This window comes from Dreissena polymorpha, chromosome 13, assembly GCF_020536995.1.
Source record: "Dreissena polymorpha isolate Duluth1 chromosome 13, UMN_Dpol_1.0, whole genome shotgun sequence".
Classification (NCBI taxonomy): domain Eukaryota; kingdom Metazoa; phylum Mollusca; class Bivalvia; order Myida; family Dreissenidae; genus Dreissena; species Dreissena polymorpha.
The window spans coordinates 52,613,998-52,632,852 of record NC_068367.1 but is presented as its reverse complement, the minus strand read 5'-3'; the positions used below and the strand labels follow the sequence as shown (position 1 = coordinate 52,632,852).

Below are 18,855 nucleotides of genomic sequence, written 5' to 3'. Positions count from 1 at the left end.
AACATGCAAAGCCTGTAAACTCGTTAAATGGAAACGGAATTGATTGGATTTATTATTAAAAGGCGCAAACACAATATCTGCTTCATTGAACGGACCGCTAGGCTAAGTCGTCAGTGGCAATTGCATTGAATACAGTCCGGCGATTACATTGAACTTGGTTATGGAAGCATACGGCGTTGATTCGATACGACCAGTTATCCTATTAACATGTAGCCTATGATTTATATGAGATATGTTTGCAATACAATTGGCTTTATATATAACGTATAGGAGAAACGAGCGACTTTATTGAATTTGAATTTTCATGTGTTAATAAACTACATCGTTTGATTTCGTAACGTATTCGTTTGATCAGCTTAACCCATTTATGCCTAGTGCACTCTCCCACCCTTCTAAATTAGATTAATTTATTTCCGAAATTAGGTATGTCTAGTATATCAATTTCTATATTAAGAATATTGCTTACAGAAATTCCTTAAAGCTAACAGCGCAGACCCAGATGAGACGCCGCATCATGTTGCGTCCCATCTGGGTTTACGCTGTTTGCCATGGCCTTTTTTTAGACGCTAGGCATAAATGGGTTTATCGAAACAGTACCAATGAATTTAAAAAGTACAGTGTAATTGTATTTTTTTCTTACATTGAACATACGTTTAATATACTTAATCCGCGAATAATACAACATACATTAACCCTCTGAATTGTGACCAAAGAAATGTAATGTAATTTAAAACACATGTATTACAATCCTACGTTAGCATGAATATATAACCATCGACAATCAGAACATAATTACGTTTGCACCAAGTCTTAGGTTGGCACACACTATGCAGTAAACTATTCTGGTTGTATATAACGAGAAACGTTGAATTGTTCAGTCAGACAAAACATCTGACATAATTACGCACCTGCTTAATTGAAATCAAAACCACTTGCCGAACCAAGTAGCTACGTCTGGAGTTTGAACTAATTTTAAGATCAGTAGAATTTGTTAAACATTCATCACAAGCATTCCTAGCCGTATCGTGTAGTTGTATAAAGACTCTTTTCTTATGCGTAACAAAAAACAAATCAGAAAGTACATACACATAATCAAAACGTTCAAACATTCAGCTTGGATAATAAGAATAATCTTTCAACGATTTTCTGGTTGACATGTGCGTATTTTCAATAAATTTGAATTGTGGGAATTATAACGTCATTTTTATCAACTCGCATACGTAAATGATCAATTTCATCAATATTGCTTCTCTTAGCAATTCAAACATTATAAACGGGGTATAAAGTTAAAATTGAATTATCTTTATAACACAGTTTTCTTGTTATATTACATATTTTATAGTCATTGTATGGAAAGTAATCAAAACGTAAATTACACCATAGTTTCTGCATGATAGAACTTACACTATTTGGAACTGACGATAATGATTTAAAAATACCTTGTGATAATCAAATGCTTTTCCCATATTTATTATGATGGTATTGTTGTCTACTTAATAAAGTAAAATTATATAATTATAAATAATTATAGATTTACACAAGGTGGAACGACTGTAGAAAATGTTATTTTCGAGTCATATTACCAGCACATGTTTAAAGTACGAATACAAATATAAATGGATCGCTCGTGCATTGTTATGCCGAATCGGTAGTTAAAATTAAATATGTTAAACACATTTAATGTCTGTTAGTGTAAGAGTGATTCGCTTATAACGTGCACAATGGCAACACCATACAATACGTCGTATCAAATTCCAAACAAGTGCCGTCAATTTGTTTAACCCTTTTATGCCTAGTGGACTCTCCCATCCTTCTAAATTGGATCAATTTATTTACAAAATTAGGGATGTCTAGTATATTTATTTCTATATTTAGAATATTTCTTACAGAAATTTCTCTAAGCAAACAGCGCAGACCCAGATGAGACGCCGCATTATGCGGCGTCTCATCTGGGTCTACGCTGTTTGCCAATGCCTTTTTTCTAGACGCTAGGCATAAATGGGTTAAGCTAGCAAACCGGATTCTGTACATGTGACAAATGCACGATTCGTACAAGAATTCAGAGATTACATTCAATCAATAAATACGTCCAGTCCAGATTGTATGTGGACTTCTAAAAACAGTTGGAATTACGTGATCACTCTTTCATATAAGACTGTGTAGAATTTCTTTTTTAAATCATACACATTGTATACAACTATTTTTACTGATATATGTATTTATATTTAAAACTCTTCTAAAAGAGTCTTACTATTAAAAGAAGTATAAGTACCGTTATTTTTATTCATTATATGCATACATATAATTTATTTAATACATGTTTTTAAATATTAGCATATGATATATAATCTAATGTTAGTACAATGTATATATATACTACGCATTAAGTCAGTAGAATGAATCTAAAGAATTATTTGCGAATGAAGCATTGTCCAATAAAAAGGTACTTCTTTAAGTAACGTTCAAAACCACTTACCTTGTTTTGCAGCACATAAGGTGTTAAAACTAAAGAAATGGCAATGTCGATTTCTAAAAGAGCATAGCCCGTATAACATTAGAAGAAAGACAACAACGCAATTTGATGTAACATCAAACGAAGCTTCAATGTGATTGATAGCGTTAGTAAAAAATAGCTCATCGATTAATATAACAACATAAAACTGTTAAGATAAAAAGACAAAAAATCATTCAATCGGTTTACACTCTATATTACAATAGTGTGCATTATTCCAATTATTATACTCAAAACATTAATCTCAAACACGGAAATCATAGATGATATCAAGAAATATTGTCGAATTCATATGACATGGTACACGATAAAAATAGAAACAAACCTTAGAATCATGATTATTAAACTTACAGACATATATTCGTTTTATAATTTCATCTCATTCAGTTTGGTAAACTATGAGACTCTAACGTATGCGCATTTTTCTGCGAAAAATGGAACTATAGAAAAACTCTGAAATTACAAAACAAATCCATACTGTTTGTAATCAGTTAACGACTTTTATAACACAATTGCATGATGTTGTATCACTTATAAATGTAAATTCTTAACAAGACTCGTTTAAATAACCAAAATAAAATACTGTCCTGAAATGTAGTATACTTTAATTATAAAAATATTAAAATAAATATTACAATATAGGTAGCTGCAAGCAGTAGCGTTATTTATGTTGCAAGAGAGAGAGGGCTTTATTGTCTATCTTTATTACACTATTTGTTTTAGTTTTTTTAAACCGAAATTAATAAGCATTTAAGCGTTGACCCCTGTTTTGAGTATGTCATGTTTATACGTGTAGTTGGTTATCCGCTATAAAAAGTAGTGAATAAGAACAAGATTTGCCCTCTTTTTAAAGCAACTGGATTTTTCTAATGTTGTATATTCCAATGGATACATAATGGATTATTTCCATTCAGCTAAAATCACAACTATATCAAAAAATATGTTTTAACTATTTGTTGCAGGTCACTCTTCATGCAACATGCTTAACTTTGATGGCGATGACTATCGATCGCTACTGCGCCATCGTTTACGCCGTCCAGTCACGAAATTGGCGAACTACGACAGCGTCCATGTTTGTATGCTTGCTTGTGTGGCTTGGTATGTATCGAGTTGACCTTTTAACCGCTTTGGTTTAGCATACAAGAACTATATATTTCGTATGCTAGGATTTTCGAGTTCATTGAGTCCCAAATTCGCTTAAATTTGAACAATATATTCTTAAAATATATTATGTGTTTTTTATAATACTGAAGCCCTTGATTTATTTTTGTGTGTTTTTTCGGGAAAATATACCGTTCGTTATAGCTTTTTACTGCGTTTTGTTTGGTTGTATGATTATTTGACTTGTAGTATTTTACTACGAACACGCAGAGCTGCATGTATTCACTAACTTCAATTTATTTGCAGTGGCTCACAATTAATATATTCAGTATGCGCGAAATTTTGCGCTGTAAGCAATACGAAATATGTTTATTATGTGCATATATTATAAAATTATTGCAATTAATTACAAGACCTTGTATTAATTCCAATTTCCAAACCGAACTTGTACATTTCCAGCTGCACTTCAGCCTCAGCCATTTGCCGTGGTTTTCGCTTGAACATACTATCAACAGCCATGTTTCTTCCACTTAACGTTGTTACCATTTTGATTTCACATTTCAGTTTCGTTTGTTATTTCCCTACCGTTTGCGATTTACTTCCGAACAACCGTCCAACCAGATAACTTTGTATACTGCGAGGACATTTGGCCGGAGCCGAAAGAGATATACAACAAGGCTTCAATGGCAATGGTTGTCATGACAACTTACGTTATTCCATTGACGGTCATTATATACTGCTACGCGATGATACTGAACACGTTGTGGAGAAACAAGATGGTGCATGGAGTGCGTACACGTTCCTTAATAAAGTGGATATAAGTTTATAATATAAATATGAGTCGCGTTCTTAGAAAACTGGGCATAATTCATGTACGTAAAGTGTCGTCCCAGATTAGCACAGGCTAATCAGCGACGACACTTTCCGCCTAAATTGGATTTTTGCTAAGAAGAAAATTCATTTAAACGAAAAATGTCATAAAAGCGGAAAGTGTCATCACCGATTAGCCTGTGCGATCTGCACAGGCTAATCTTTGACGAAACTTTACGCAAATGCATTAGGCCCAGTTTTCTCAGAACAAGACTCATATTCTATTAAACGAACTATCCATTCATATTCCTTACTTCCTAAGACATTCCTTTATAAAAATTAGTATTACTTTAACATCGATGCAATACAATTTAAACCCATGCACGTAAACAACTAGATTTGAGTGTAATTACCTTTGAGGCCAATTAATCGTTTCCCACCAGAAAATAAACTGTTTTGTTTTGGTTGTATGTTTTTTACTGAGAAGCAGCTGTTAAGCAAAGATAACATTTACTGTCAATCAAGAAGTTTTATTAAACGCGGCTTTACCACTACGTATATTATACGGACGATCATTTTATTGTCATCTGTTATTATCATGATGCAATGTTTATAAACGATGTTCCGCTCACTATTACCATGTAATTTATTAGGCAACTCTGTTTAAACAATGTTAACAGCCAGAATAAAAAATCATCGTCGTTTATTATATAACGTATTTTTCAAAATAAACGCCGATAGTACTAAAGGAAATCTGAACTAAAATGCATTTCTGTATGTTTGTACATTTTCTGACAGATTATAAATAAATAAATATACGTTTAAAAGCATTGATTTTATAAATGTTTATGGAAAATTAGTAAAGCTGTACGAAAATTTTAAACGCGTGATTCTTTATAGTATGTATATTGCGTATCATGGTATTGGCAATATTTATTGCAAATATTAAAATAACTTTTATGACACCCATGCTTTGACATTGAGTACTTCGAAAACACGCCCGTTGTATATATATATATATATATATATATATATATATATATATATATATATATATATATATATATATATATATATATATATATATATATATTATAATTGTGATTCTCCAAATTCTGATTATATTTCAGCAATGTCAGACCAATGGCGCCTCTACAAAGAAAATGAATCATCAAGACAAGCGTCGCAAAAGAGTAACAAAGCTAGTGGCCTCGGTCGTGATAGTGTTTGCAGTATTCTGGCTGCCTATTCACGTTATAAACCTATGGATTAAATTCGACCCAGATTTCCCCCGAACACCGGCCATGTATGCCATGAAAATCGTCTCTCACACACTGTCTTACTCTAATTCTTGCGTGAATCCGTTCGTATACGCTTTCTTAAGTGATGGGTTCCGCAAGGCCTTTCGCAAGACCTTTCCCTCCATTGTCCAACGCTTTAAGATCTGCGGCGGTCCCGTTGAAGACTGCCCGACCCAGGTGTGTTTAGTCGAAAGGACCGAACAGTCTAAAATCACTGCAACAACTGTTTCCAACAACACCCCAGCAGAAGAACGGAGATTGATGCAGACCGATCTATAAATTGAGCCTTGTTGTGAGAAAACTGGGCATAATGCATGTGCGCAAAGTGTCGTACCATATTAGCTTGTGCAGTCCGCACAGTCTGCACAGGCTTATCTGGGACGACACTTTACGCACATGCATTAAGCCCAGTTTTCTCAGAACGCAGCTCAATAAATGAATTCCAAATTTGAATTCATAACTTAATAATTTCTTTCATGCCGGATGGCATACAATAACATAAACAATCAAAAGTTTCCGAACTATTTCTTCTCGGCATCTTATCAGACAAAATGCTTCGTAACATCATTAAATCGGTCAACACTTTGAACATGAAATCACAAAACTGTACATGTTAAAACCATACACAGTGCATATAATTTGTTCGTACCATGTGCTGTTGTGTGTGCCTCAACGGATTATTTTTGTTTACCTTAATCATTTAAATATACACATGCGAACACGTTTCGGTGTAATACAGGTCATTTTAGTACGCAATTATGTTTTCCCTTTAAAAGTACATTGCATTATTAATCGTTGATCATTAAAACATGCTTGATAAACTATTATATTAATAATATATATTAACTTTGTTTGTGCTTCGAAGCATTATAAATTATATTCGGTTGGCAATGCTTTGCAACGTTTTTCGTCATAACGAATGCTTGTGACAGGTTTAAACATACTTCACGGCATAACATTATTTTTTTAAATACCAAAAATTCATATTTAAATGTTGTGTTGTGAATTGTATGCCGACATCAACGTTTCATACCGGTATCACCGGATGCGATTATATTTAGCCTAACGTCTATCTTGGCTGCCCTACTAGATCTTGCGATATCTTAAAAGACAACGTGGACAAAACGGATATGTATTGTAACTAAAAAAGAACATAACTTGTGTGCTTTTTTTCAATATTGGCAAAGCCTGTTGGATCATGTTGATTAAAAAATGCGTATTATGTATGAAATGTGATCAAAACTGTGGAATAACGTGTGATTCAATCGAAGAAAACAGTAGGTATCACGGTTGAAGTTGTTTACGACGAATAAGTTACAAATAATTTTTGTCTGAACATGATGTTTTTTTAAGTAAATTGCAAAGCTTTATGTAGTTGATGTATATGAAAGTTAAAGTCACATTGTGTTATATACATATCTTGGTGTCAATCAATGTGTTTTTTGCTTTAAGCATAATATGAGCAACGTAAGTTAATGTAAACGTTGGTGGTATTTGTTATACATATGATTTGCTTGCCGCAAATTAAAACACGTGTTAGCTATGTGTAAATAGTATTAAATCATCCTACAATCTAAACCCATTTGCTGTGTATATTTTAAGTATTATAGTAATATCAAGAAAAAAACTGTCATATATACATTTATCATTACTGTATATTGTGTTTGCATATTGACATGTGAGTGACAATAAAACTCGTATCAACACGAACCTTAAAAACTATTTTACGACAAAGACATGTATGAATCTACGGTGTAGAAGTTGAACTGTGTATAATTCACAAAACATGCGATTAAGTTAAAGTATTTTCAATACAAAGACTGAAATATTTTGAGAGGACAAGTCAGCTAAATGATCTCTCAGTCGAGAAATGAAATGTGTTGAAATAAACTCAATTAAGTAGATAATTTTAAATAAAGTTGTATGCTGTGCCTAAAAAAGTGTTTCCGATGCTTACATAAAAAGTGTAAATATAAAGCGATACTTAAGTTCGAATAGGTAGTCAAAATAAACATAATGAACTAATAAAATATATAAATAATAATTATATTAAATATACATAATTTGTATTTCTAATAATTGTGATGAGTATATTATATTAACAATTAATTATTACTATAATTACCATTATCATTAGTATTTTTAAAATAATGATTAGTTTTATTATTAATGTTTAAATTAGTACAATTATAAGTATCAGCTTACCTATATGCATTTATTTATTTATTTATAATGATAATAATAATGATTATTATTATTATTATTATTATTATTATTATTATTATTTCTAATTGTAGTAGTAGTAGAAACAGTAGTAATAGTAGTGTAGTAGAAGTAGTAGTAGTAGTAGTAGTAGTAGTAGTAGTAGTAGTAGTAGTTGTAGTTGTAGTAGTAGTAGTAGTAGTAGTAGTAGTAGTAGTAGTAGTAGTAGTAGTAGTAGTAGTAGTAGTAGTAGTTGTTGTTGTAGTAGTAGTAGTAGTAGTAGAAGTAGAAACAGTAGTAGTAGTAGTAGTAGTACATTCGCTCGTTTTACTGTAAGGTTCCCATAGCAGCGCTCAAAATGTTAATTCCTGTTTGTTGTCCGCCGGTCTGATTGTCCTGTGCCTGTGCCACAGGGTAGGCGTCATAACTAGCTGTAGGCGTCATAACTAGCTGTGGACATATGCTGGAAACCATGCTCTTGGTTAACAGTGACAATAACGATTGTTGTAATCTATGCTCAGGCACGGGCTGGCTGCAATTGTTTAGACCTGTAGGATATGTAGGCGGTGACAAAATAGCGTTCGACTCCGCGTTATACAAGTCCATAAAAATCTGTAACTGGAGCCATGATTGCCTTTCTTCGGACAACTGTTTGGCATGAAGTGCACACTTTTCATTATATGGATAAAGCTGAAAATTATAATTGAGATAATTGTTATGAAGGACAAGCGTGAATTTAAGTAGATATAAGGTACAAATCATCATTCTGTCTGTAAAAGAATTACAAATGGTAAATACCGAAACATCTTCTTCTAGCGCCTTTGCTATAATTTTCCAAACATCTGAGGTAAAATCTGAGTCACGATATGAAAAACTGCGTTGATTGTATAGTTCCGGGTAATTTTTCACCAATTCGATAAATTTTTCGGTTGATTTTTGAGATGACTGCTTTCCCCTCATTGTGCTAAATGCCGTCCGTATCTCGTCTGCATCCGCATTAGAATGCTCACTTGAGCGTTCTTTTGCGGATGCGGATACGGATGCGGATAAATGGAATAAGCGCAGTGCATTTCAATTGGTTCTATTTTTGCGGATGCGGATGCGGATGCGGATACGGACAGATGGAATAGCAGCCTTAGCAAGATGTTACCTCGTTTGCACAAAACGTTCGCTTTTCGTTAGTAAATAAATATGTTCGATTTTGCTGGGCGGCATACACCATCCCACATCTGTAAAATTTGGGTTTACATTTTACAACTTGCAAAGCTGTGGTAAAACCACTTCTGTGCATATGATATTGGCATATCCCTTATACAAAACCCCATAGTACTTCTTATCGTTTCGAACAGAGTAAACCTGAAGAACCCAAGCTTGTATCAGGTGACAAGCGCAATTTGCGATGGGAATAAGCAGCTGCACCCTGACATTTTGCTGGAAGTGCGGGTCAAAGGTGTGCCTATTTAGTATACACACTATCACGTCCCCTTAGGATGTTCATGAACTCAAACGTACGGAAGCTGTTGTTGTAGTAAATTTCAGAGCAGACAAACAGCAAGTGTTATAAACGATAAAATACGGCGAAACTGTGCCGGTTGTCTATTATCATATCAGCAGCAAAATATTTTCTAAATAACACCTGATTTGTTATTTGGAATTGTCATCTGTCAGCACGAATGATTCATATATAAACAAGAAATAAACATGAATCTTATTCTAACATGTGTTTCCAGTATAGCGTTACAGACCAGAAAGTACGGATTATTAGTCGTATATTTAATGCTACCTAATGTTCCTCTAAGGAAAATAAGATATTAACGAATTAATTAAAGAGTAATGAAGCGCGTTATTGAATATATTTTATAGGATTGCGTGACTTAAACGTATTCAACCCATTTATGCCTAGTGGACTCGCCCATCCTTCTGAATTGGATCAATTTATTTCAGAAATAAGGTATGTCTAGTATATTAATTTTAATATTTTGAATATTTCTTACAGAAATTCCTTATAGCAAACAGCGCAGACCCAGATCTAGGTCTACGCTGTTTGCCAAGGCTTTTTTTCAAGACGCTAGGCATAAATGGGTTAATACTTATTAAAGACTGTTAACAACCAAATGAGTTTCATCTTATTCAATGCAAACCAGTGATTTTCTCACTTACTGAATTATTTACTTCCTCGTTAAACCATCGAATGACCCACTATCGACCTGTTTGTGGTTAGTGTTTTGTCCCGATCAGTAAAACTGTCGATGACTATAAGGTAGATTTGTTCCTCGCTGGACTATATTATTATCGCAGAACTTGAACCCGTTGGACCCGATACAATTTTTTATCTTAGAGATACTCGCCTAAAATCAAGGCTTTCTTAATAAATAACGCTACATTGTAATGCAAAATCAGTTTTCTATTAAAGAAGGGTTTTAAAAAGTCAATTTATTGTTAGAATATTGCTTTGTTATTTACCAACTTAAAATGTTTACTTTGATTCATTCATAATTAGTAATGGGGAATAAGAAAATACTATACATACAATGAGTGCAATAAAGTTTACTGTATTAACATCTACACATTGAAGGAAATAAAGGGAAGCAGTGGATCATTTGTGTTCACATTTTAACATGACGTTTATGGAAATATACTATTTTGGTCAAATAAACTGTATTCAGTTTGGTAAGAAACATTTGAGCCGTCAGCTCCTCTCAAACATGTTTGCTTGATTATTGCTGGTCACTTTTCTTTGCAATGTTTTTGTTAAAAGAAACCTAATTTAGTCGGCGCTTACTGGAACATATCGTTCGCTATAATGATCAAGGCGTAATTCTACGTATACTACATTACGTGAAAAATTAGTCTTAGACGCCTGTAGAAATGACATTCAATAAACGCGGCCGATTGCATTGTGGGGGATTATGGGAGCATACGTCCTTGATTCGATTCGACCAATGATTTGAAGGCGAAATACTATTTCTCCTACAAAATCAAATTTTATTTTAAGTCGGTACATGTGTAACAAAGAACCGACTTAAAATAAAATTATTTTATTAGATGAAATGTCAGTCAAAGACGACAGCCGCAATTTGCTTAAATACACGCTAGTGATTGCATGGTTCTGTGTTTAAGAAGCATAGGGCGATAGTTTTATACGCTAAGGTATTCTTTAAATGCAAAATGTATTGCTATGCACTTTTATTTTCTAATGAAGAAATTGTTTTGTGAAAAGAATTATTTTTAAAAACAGCCATTTCAGTACTAGTTTGTACACCATGCAAAGTTATTTACATAATGTTAAAAGGAGGTGATACCAACATACAATAATAATGTGAAGTGATTTTACTTACTTAATCAAGAATTTTATTGTATAACGATTATGCAAGAAGTATATACACACATTATATAAACGCGATAAAGTCAACATGTTTAAACACATACACTCCTATCTTAAGTACTTTGCAAAGTATTTAACTTAGTATACATAAGGTTATCGGTTTTCATTTGAGATGTCTTTAATAAGTTAGCTTAATAATATATGAACGCATTCCAACTATTGCCATGTGTGAGTATTGTTTGAGTTGTATAAAATAAATGTCATACAATACATATCATCGACTTGATTTGCAGGCAAATATCATCATTATTCAGACAGTAACCTGCATTATCAAAACACTGCCTTTGTATAAACGTTAGCCTAACTTAATCTTAAAAAACCGCGCAAAATAAAATGCCGGTTGTGTTGTTGTTTTTTTATATTATTTTACGGATTTCTTGTGTTGCCAAAGCAAACCAAAAGTGTGTATGGACATAAACAAGTAAACCGGCTACTATTTTTACACGGAAACAGGCCATTCTAGTTGCGAATACGGTTTCGTAATATAATTTGAAGTGCAAAAAGTATGTTTTTATAAAATGTTTAGCATTATAATAAATCTGTGTATAATTATACCTTCACATACTATACATATCATAATGGTGTTTTCACTATATATTGAAATATACTGAATAGGAATTACGTATTGAAAAACATATAGGACAATGAAACTCATGAACTTATATCAGGAAAACAAATCATATTACCCACGCCAGTCTTTTATTTAAGACAATCGACAAATTGTACAATACAGGGCAGATTAGTACAACATCTTATTAAAAAATAACGCTTGGAAAACCTTTATTCGGACCATTCCATCCCCTTACCGGGCACACACGATCTTCTTGGAGCGTGCTTGCATGCGCGCTTTGAATTTTAGCTGCGAGCAATACTCTTTAAGATCTTCGGCATAGTTAACTGGTATATTATACGGATTGTCGGATTTTCGGACATCGCGTCCTTGCAGTCAAAAGAAACGGTATCTTTTGTAAATGTGGTTCTTCTATTGCATACCTACATTTTCGTCTCGTAGATTGCGTTAATATTGATGCATTTAACCCAATGATTAAAGGTTCGTATTCGGTATTACAATTAACACCGATGCCAATTATTCTATCCAAATTGTGAAACAATCTGTTAAACTGCCTAATAAGTGTTGTAGATATGACATTCATTTAGTATTGTATTAGGTGCTTATTTCATAGTTTAAATTCATAGTATATATACTTTTACGTAGGGTTGTGGGCCGTTATTAAAATGAATATAAAGATTATGATAATTCGGGTAATTTTGTAAAACATCCTGTTTGATGTGCTTAGTGTGCACATTATCTTGTAATATGCGACAGAACCAAGGTGTTGTATTCGTTTCATACTAAGGCCTCTACAGGTATTAACTCAAGTCTGCATTATTTGTAACAGGTTTACAAATATTAACCTATTTATGCCTAGTGGACTCTCCCATCCTTCTAAATTCGATCAATATATTTTTTGAAACTATGTATGCCTAGTATATTAATTTCTATATTTCTATCAGAAATTCCTCACAGCAAACAGCGCAAACCCTGGTGAGACGCCGCATCATGCGGCGTTTCATCTGCGTCTACGCTGTTTGTCAATGCCTTTTTCTAGACGCTATGCATAAATGGGTTAATACGCAGCAATACTTATAACGTGACCTGTTCACAGATTGTTTAACATTCAAATAAACATAAATTATCCCCATTAGCATAACAATGTACACACAGGAATGCTAAGAAACAATGGAGAACAAAATTCACATGCGTAATTATTGTATGGTGTACGGTATTTTTTTAATTCTAATTCGTGTAAAATAATTTGAAATAAAATAATGGTTTGTAACGCTTAAAGATGGAATATATTGGGCGATTACTGTTGTTTTCGTTACACTTGCTAAAATCCATCGATATACATTTAAGTCGTTAACAACCTTGAATTATACCTGAATGACCGGTGAGGCGTTATCTAGGTAAACACATTTAAAAATTGATTATGCTACCTATTGGTTCATGGTATAAATCGTGAAAGTTTATGCACGCCAATTTTCATTGTCTAAACTATTTTAACAATATATAACACTAAGTGAACAAAACCGTTCTCAATTCTTCATGTTCCATTCTTGCTATGCAGTGTATTTGTGTACGAGTTTTAATTAAATTAAGCATCATTTAGCATGACGAATGAACTAATTAAGGACTAAAATTCACCCGGGTAAAGCACGTCACAAATCCGTACGTTTAAAACAAATGCTTATTTATTTGAATCTACCATATTTCAATTGAATATGATTTCCATTACAGTGATTTCAAAATATAATTTCAATGTTAATATTAATAAAATAAATATAGGTGGTATATACAGATTAACGTATATGGCGTTAATGATGTTTTTGCAAATATCACTTGAATTAATGACTATTGACGTTTAATTTGCTCAATTCAATAAACCAGTATTAAGTCAAAGGTTTAGCGCGGAATCAAATAGTGTATGCGAACGTTTATCTTTAGCAGAGATGGTAGTGTGCAGCAATTGGCACAATCCCATATATCTATAATAATGAACCGTGTTTCTTTCTAATGTAATTATTATTCGTAATGCCACAATAATTTGTATAAAAATGTGTTCCACTCTCCTGAAACGCATTCGGTTTGATTTGTTTGGTTGACAGTTATATTCCTTTGCGGTAAAGATGTGTTTTATTAAGATTACTTTTCTTAATTTCTCATGAAGCAAACAGGCACGTAAGTCAGAAGTTGATGAATTAGAGTGCATAGAAGGCGAGCTAGTTGTCAATCTGAGGCGAACGCTTATCGGTACAGCTATTGTATTTCTTGCGCTCTCCGACAAAACGTGTCTCCATAGATAATATGATATCGGTTAGTTTTATCGTCTTATTACAATCTTATTTACATTGACAACATTATCGAAGTATGTAAATAGGATGACATCGACACAAACAACTTTTTAGATAAATGTTTTATCCTAACAGATATATGCGTCTGTACAAAAGATATATAAATTTTAGTTAAATGTATTCCTAATCGTTTGTGCATGCGACATGCTTGATTTTTTTTATCGCCATACTATTTTCATGATAATACTCTATACGGATATTGCCAATATTTGTTGCCTTACACTCAAATTGGTAAAACCTGAGTATTACACAAACACACACACACACATATAAAAGCTTCAAGTTGCATACTGACCACATCAGGCGTGGTAGACATAGCGTGTTGTTCTCAGTGGCTTAGTTATATGTAAAGTATAATAAAGTGTATAAGCGACGTGCAGCATGCCGTCCTTTCAAAACTGGGAAAAAACTGAAGTGACTTTGCTTAATCCTCATTAAACACATGTGAGTTTTGAACACGAATGGGGTATTTAACCGATTACTAGAAGCGTATTTCGGAGCAAGGAGTATCACGCAGTTAGTCACTGGCCCGGGTTTACCTTTATACAATACGTGAATGTGTTAGGGAACATTAAAATGGCATTTGCAGAACGATCGCCGAAAGATCTTTGATCTATTCCGCATTCTGACAATTTTCGATCATGTAAAACTTGCGTAATGTAATACGGCTGTTTACTTTAACGAGATACAGACTAATACGTTAGATTAAATAGTCATATACGCCAAACAAAAAGCGAAGTATTTATTAATATAAGCTTATTTAGGTTCATTATTTCTAAATAATGTAAAAGGATACACATCAAACGCAGTCAACAGTCTGATTTTACATCAACCCTTCAAAACATACCTCACGGGCGAGAGGGACTTTCTCTACTTAATATCATAAATATAAATAATACGTTTGTTTCTTCTATTCTATTTCTTGTATAAAAGCATGTGTTCATCGATAATGGAAATTCGCAGAGTACACATTTAGAAGAAAATTGCTGCTGTTATTCGACCATATGTCTAAATTAACCTCAGAGTCAAATCTGTGTTAGAGGGCCCTTTTCACAGATTTTGGCATGTATTAAAGTGTGTCATTAAATGCTGTATATTGATAATGGTAAACATTGGATCTAAAAAGCTCCAGTCAAAAAACAATAATACAATTAAAGAAAGAATACAAGTAACCCTCAACTGGGTTCGAACCAATGACCCATTTGAGTACAAGTCTATCGCTTAGATCACTCGGCAATCCGTGCTCATAAAATTAGTGATGAATATTATAGTTTATGTAAGCAATCCTGGTAGTATCCCAAAATATAACGACAACAACAAAACTTCCCAAATTATTCACTCGTTTCGCGTTGAAACGCTTTATAATTTTTAGGTTTTTAAATCGTCAAAAGATGCAGAATTATAATGGATATTTTAGGGCTTGGTAAATGTTCAGTATTACTGTTTCCTCACAAATATTATAACTGCAACGACAATATTGCAAATCTGTAACAATTTGTTAAAATTGTGTCAATTTACCAAAACGTTAAAGGCCCCTTTAAGAGTGTGTCTGGTATGTTTAAAGAACGGCGTTTCTACCCAGGCTTCACCTGCTTGAATAAATAATCAAAGTGACAGCAAATCGTTAAACAATGTTTTAACGTTGGATATACAAACGGTTAAAATCTTTTGTCACAATCGAAAAGAGATTCGATTTAACAATATGTAAAATGTAAAAGTATCCGTATTAAGTAAAATAAACGAATATATTTCAAAATTTTAACCAACCTTTTCTTACAATACACAAAGGAAAAATACTTAAGTCACTAAAAATCATATAAACCTAACCAAAACAAAAACGATAACGCATTTGTTTAACGTTTAGAGACTTGTTTGATAAATTTAACCCATTTATACCCAGCGTCTAGAAAAAAGGAATTGGCAAACAGCGTAGACTCAAATGAGACGCCACTTGATGCAGCGTCTCATCAGGGGTCTGCGCTGTTTGCTGAAAGGAATTTCGGCAAGAAATATTTTAAATATAGAAATAAATATACTAGATATCCCTAATTTCGGAAATAAATTGATCCAACTTAGAACTATGGGAGAGTCCACTAGGCATAAATGGGTTAAGAGAAATTCCGTCTTCAATTTTCTATGCAAAACTGCTCGAGTAAGTAAGCTACGCCGTCGTAAAAGTTGAAAAATACGCAATCCGAAATAGTTTAATAAAATTAGCAGGGTTAAGAGAAATTTCGTCTTCAATTTTCTATACAAAACTGCTCGAGTAAGTAAGCTACGCCGTCGTAAAAGTTGAAAAATACGCAATCCGGAATAGTTTAATAAAATTAGCAGTGGATGTCATTTGCGGGTAGAGGCGATACATTTCAGTCAATTATCCATCTACATGTATATTGTTTCCAAAAATAACCTTCAATGCTGCGAGACGAGTTTAGATTCGCACAACCATCTATACTGATCAGTTGGTGGTTGTGTAATTGAAACAAGCATGTATCGCATACTAGTGTTTACGTATAATGTTACTAAAACTCCATTTTCAAAATATATTTAAAATCAGAAATATGTCGCAAACGGTATGCGCGAAACGTATAATTAGAATTGTGTTAACTTACTTTTTAATGTTATGCTCCATATTTTAGTGTACAAAGCATTAACAAATTATTTAATTATAAATAAACATATTTGTATTATAATACATAAACTTGTTTTATACTTTGCAGATTCAAAAAGCTCATGTATGTCCACATAACATTCTCAAACAAGAAGGACCTTAAGTCTTTATCATACATGATCAATAACATCGAACAAATAAATACTATGTTAGTGTGATTGTGTACTAATTTATTCGACGAGTTGAAGAAATGTTTACATTGCGAGGCTTGCCGATAATGATAAAATAAGTGGCACATAACTATAATTGATAATCAATTTCACTTCTTTAACGGATAATATGGACATAACAATCACCAGCTTTTTATAAAAATGAAAATAGTTTCTTTAAGACAACACAAGACACTTTATTGAGACTTGTACAGAGTACATCGTCTAAATACATCAATAACAAATACATACATGATGTCACGTTTTTAACATTTTGTTTAACATTGTGTTATGTTTATATATAGGTTTACAATACATAAAAAACTACATATATTATATATTTATACATTACTTTGACTTATACATTTAAAGCTATAGCCGCGATTGTTTTCTCAGTAAGATGCAACTTTACATTTTCAATCGTGATACACGTAGCTCTCGGGAAAATATATGTTTCACCCCTTACTGTGAAACAGATTTCACGATATTACACGACGAGAAAACCCATATCCTCTGAACATGTTGTGTTATAAAAATTTGAAAATGATCAATTATGGAGGATGATTTTTGAGTGTGAATCAAAAAGAAAAATATGTAACATAAAACGGATGGTTTATAAAATAAAACAGTATTTTGATAACCTTCTAGTGCCAATCATTCAAGCACTTAAGAATAGCATCCATGAATAAAACACCTACATGGGGTTAACTCTCGGCTGAAAAGTCGTTAATCAATAGTGTATCAAATAGCAATATAATACTATAACATATATCAACAGAAATGTTAACAATATAACGTGCAAATGATAGATACATATATATGCCCCCCCCCAACAGACACACGAAATAAAGCGGTCGCACGGCCCATTTGTACGTCTGAATGTGTGTACGTTTGAACGTATGGGAAATTAGTCAAGTCTTAACTTTATAACGGCAAAACATTGAAGTATTCTGAAATAGTCGCTACTAATATCCACCATCATATGACAATCCCTATTTTTTACCTCACATATCAAGGTCACTGTTCGATTAAATATGATAATAAGGGCATTAGCTTTGCCGTAACTGGATGCATTTTGCAAACACCTACATCATTTGTAACCTATAACATCAATCGACTAACCTCAAAGGTCGATGTGATACTTAGATGTCACACGTCCAATTTGGTAATATAACATCATGAAATGGTTAATCGAAACCGTTCCGGTATAATAGTTTGAATAAATATTCAGGAATGTAATCCATCAAAAGACGACGTGAAACACCCGCCTTCCATCTCAAAGGTGAAGGTCACACTTCGACGCTACCATTAGTGGTGTTTTGATACACTGGGTGATTTCGCGGGAATCCGTTTATCATTGACAACTGCCATTATTAGTTCCTGTATCGCATTCAATTATATATTATGATTTTTCAAATACGTATTTTCAGGCCGAGACTTTTTGCCCTGTATGCACTTTATAATAATTGAAATTTCAATTAATCATCACTCTGAGTAATTTAAAATACAATCTGTATTTTAATATGCAATTACTTGTACAACTCCGTTATGATCTTACTAGTATAATTAATGTCAATAATATACAAAGTCGGCTCTCCCCGTTAATTATTATCCACAAACGTTTCCGTAAACAAATAAAATATTTCAAGTTTCAATCATGAACATTAACGTGTATACTTTTTGAAATTTATTTTGATACAATTTCAACTTTAACACTTATTAGAATTCTAGCCAATCTACGAAAGCAGATAAGCAAAACAATAAGAGAAGTTATGTCGTGTAACAATTGATTTTCTACAAAAGTGAACCGA

At 32.9% G+C, this 18,855-nt stretch overlaps 1 protein-coding gene across 1 annotated transcript in view; it reads left to right on the top strand.

The window, feature by feature from the left end:
* The window catches only part of LOC127854662 (galanin receptor type 1-like), a 28,697-nt gene extending 22,688 nt beyond the window's left edge, over nt 1–6,009 (top strand). Inside the window, exons 3-5 of the mRNA XM_052389723.1 lie at nt 3,475–3,610; nt 4,178–4,392; nt 5,554–6,009. Coding sequence (XP_052245683.1) covers nt 3,475–3,610; nt 4,178–4,392; nt 5,554–6,003 — 801 coding nt within the window. The 3' untranslated portion in view covers nt 6,004–6,009. The remainder of the gene's footprint in view (nt 1–3,474; nt 3,611–4,177; nt 4,393–5,553) is intronic.
* The last annotated feature ends 12,846 nt before the right edge of the window (nt 6,010–18,855 follow it).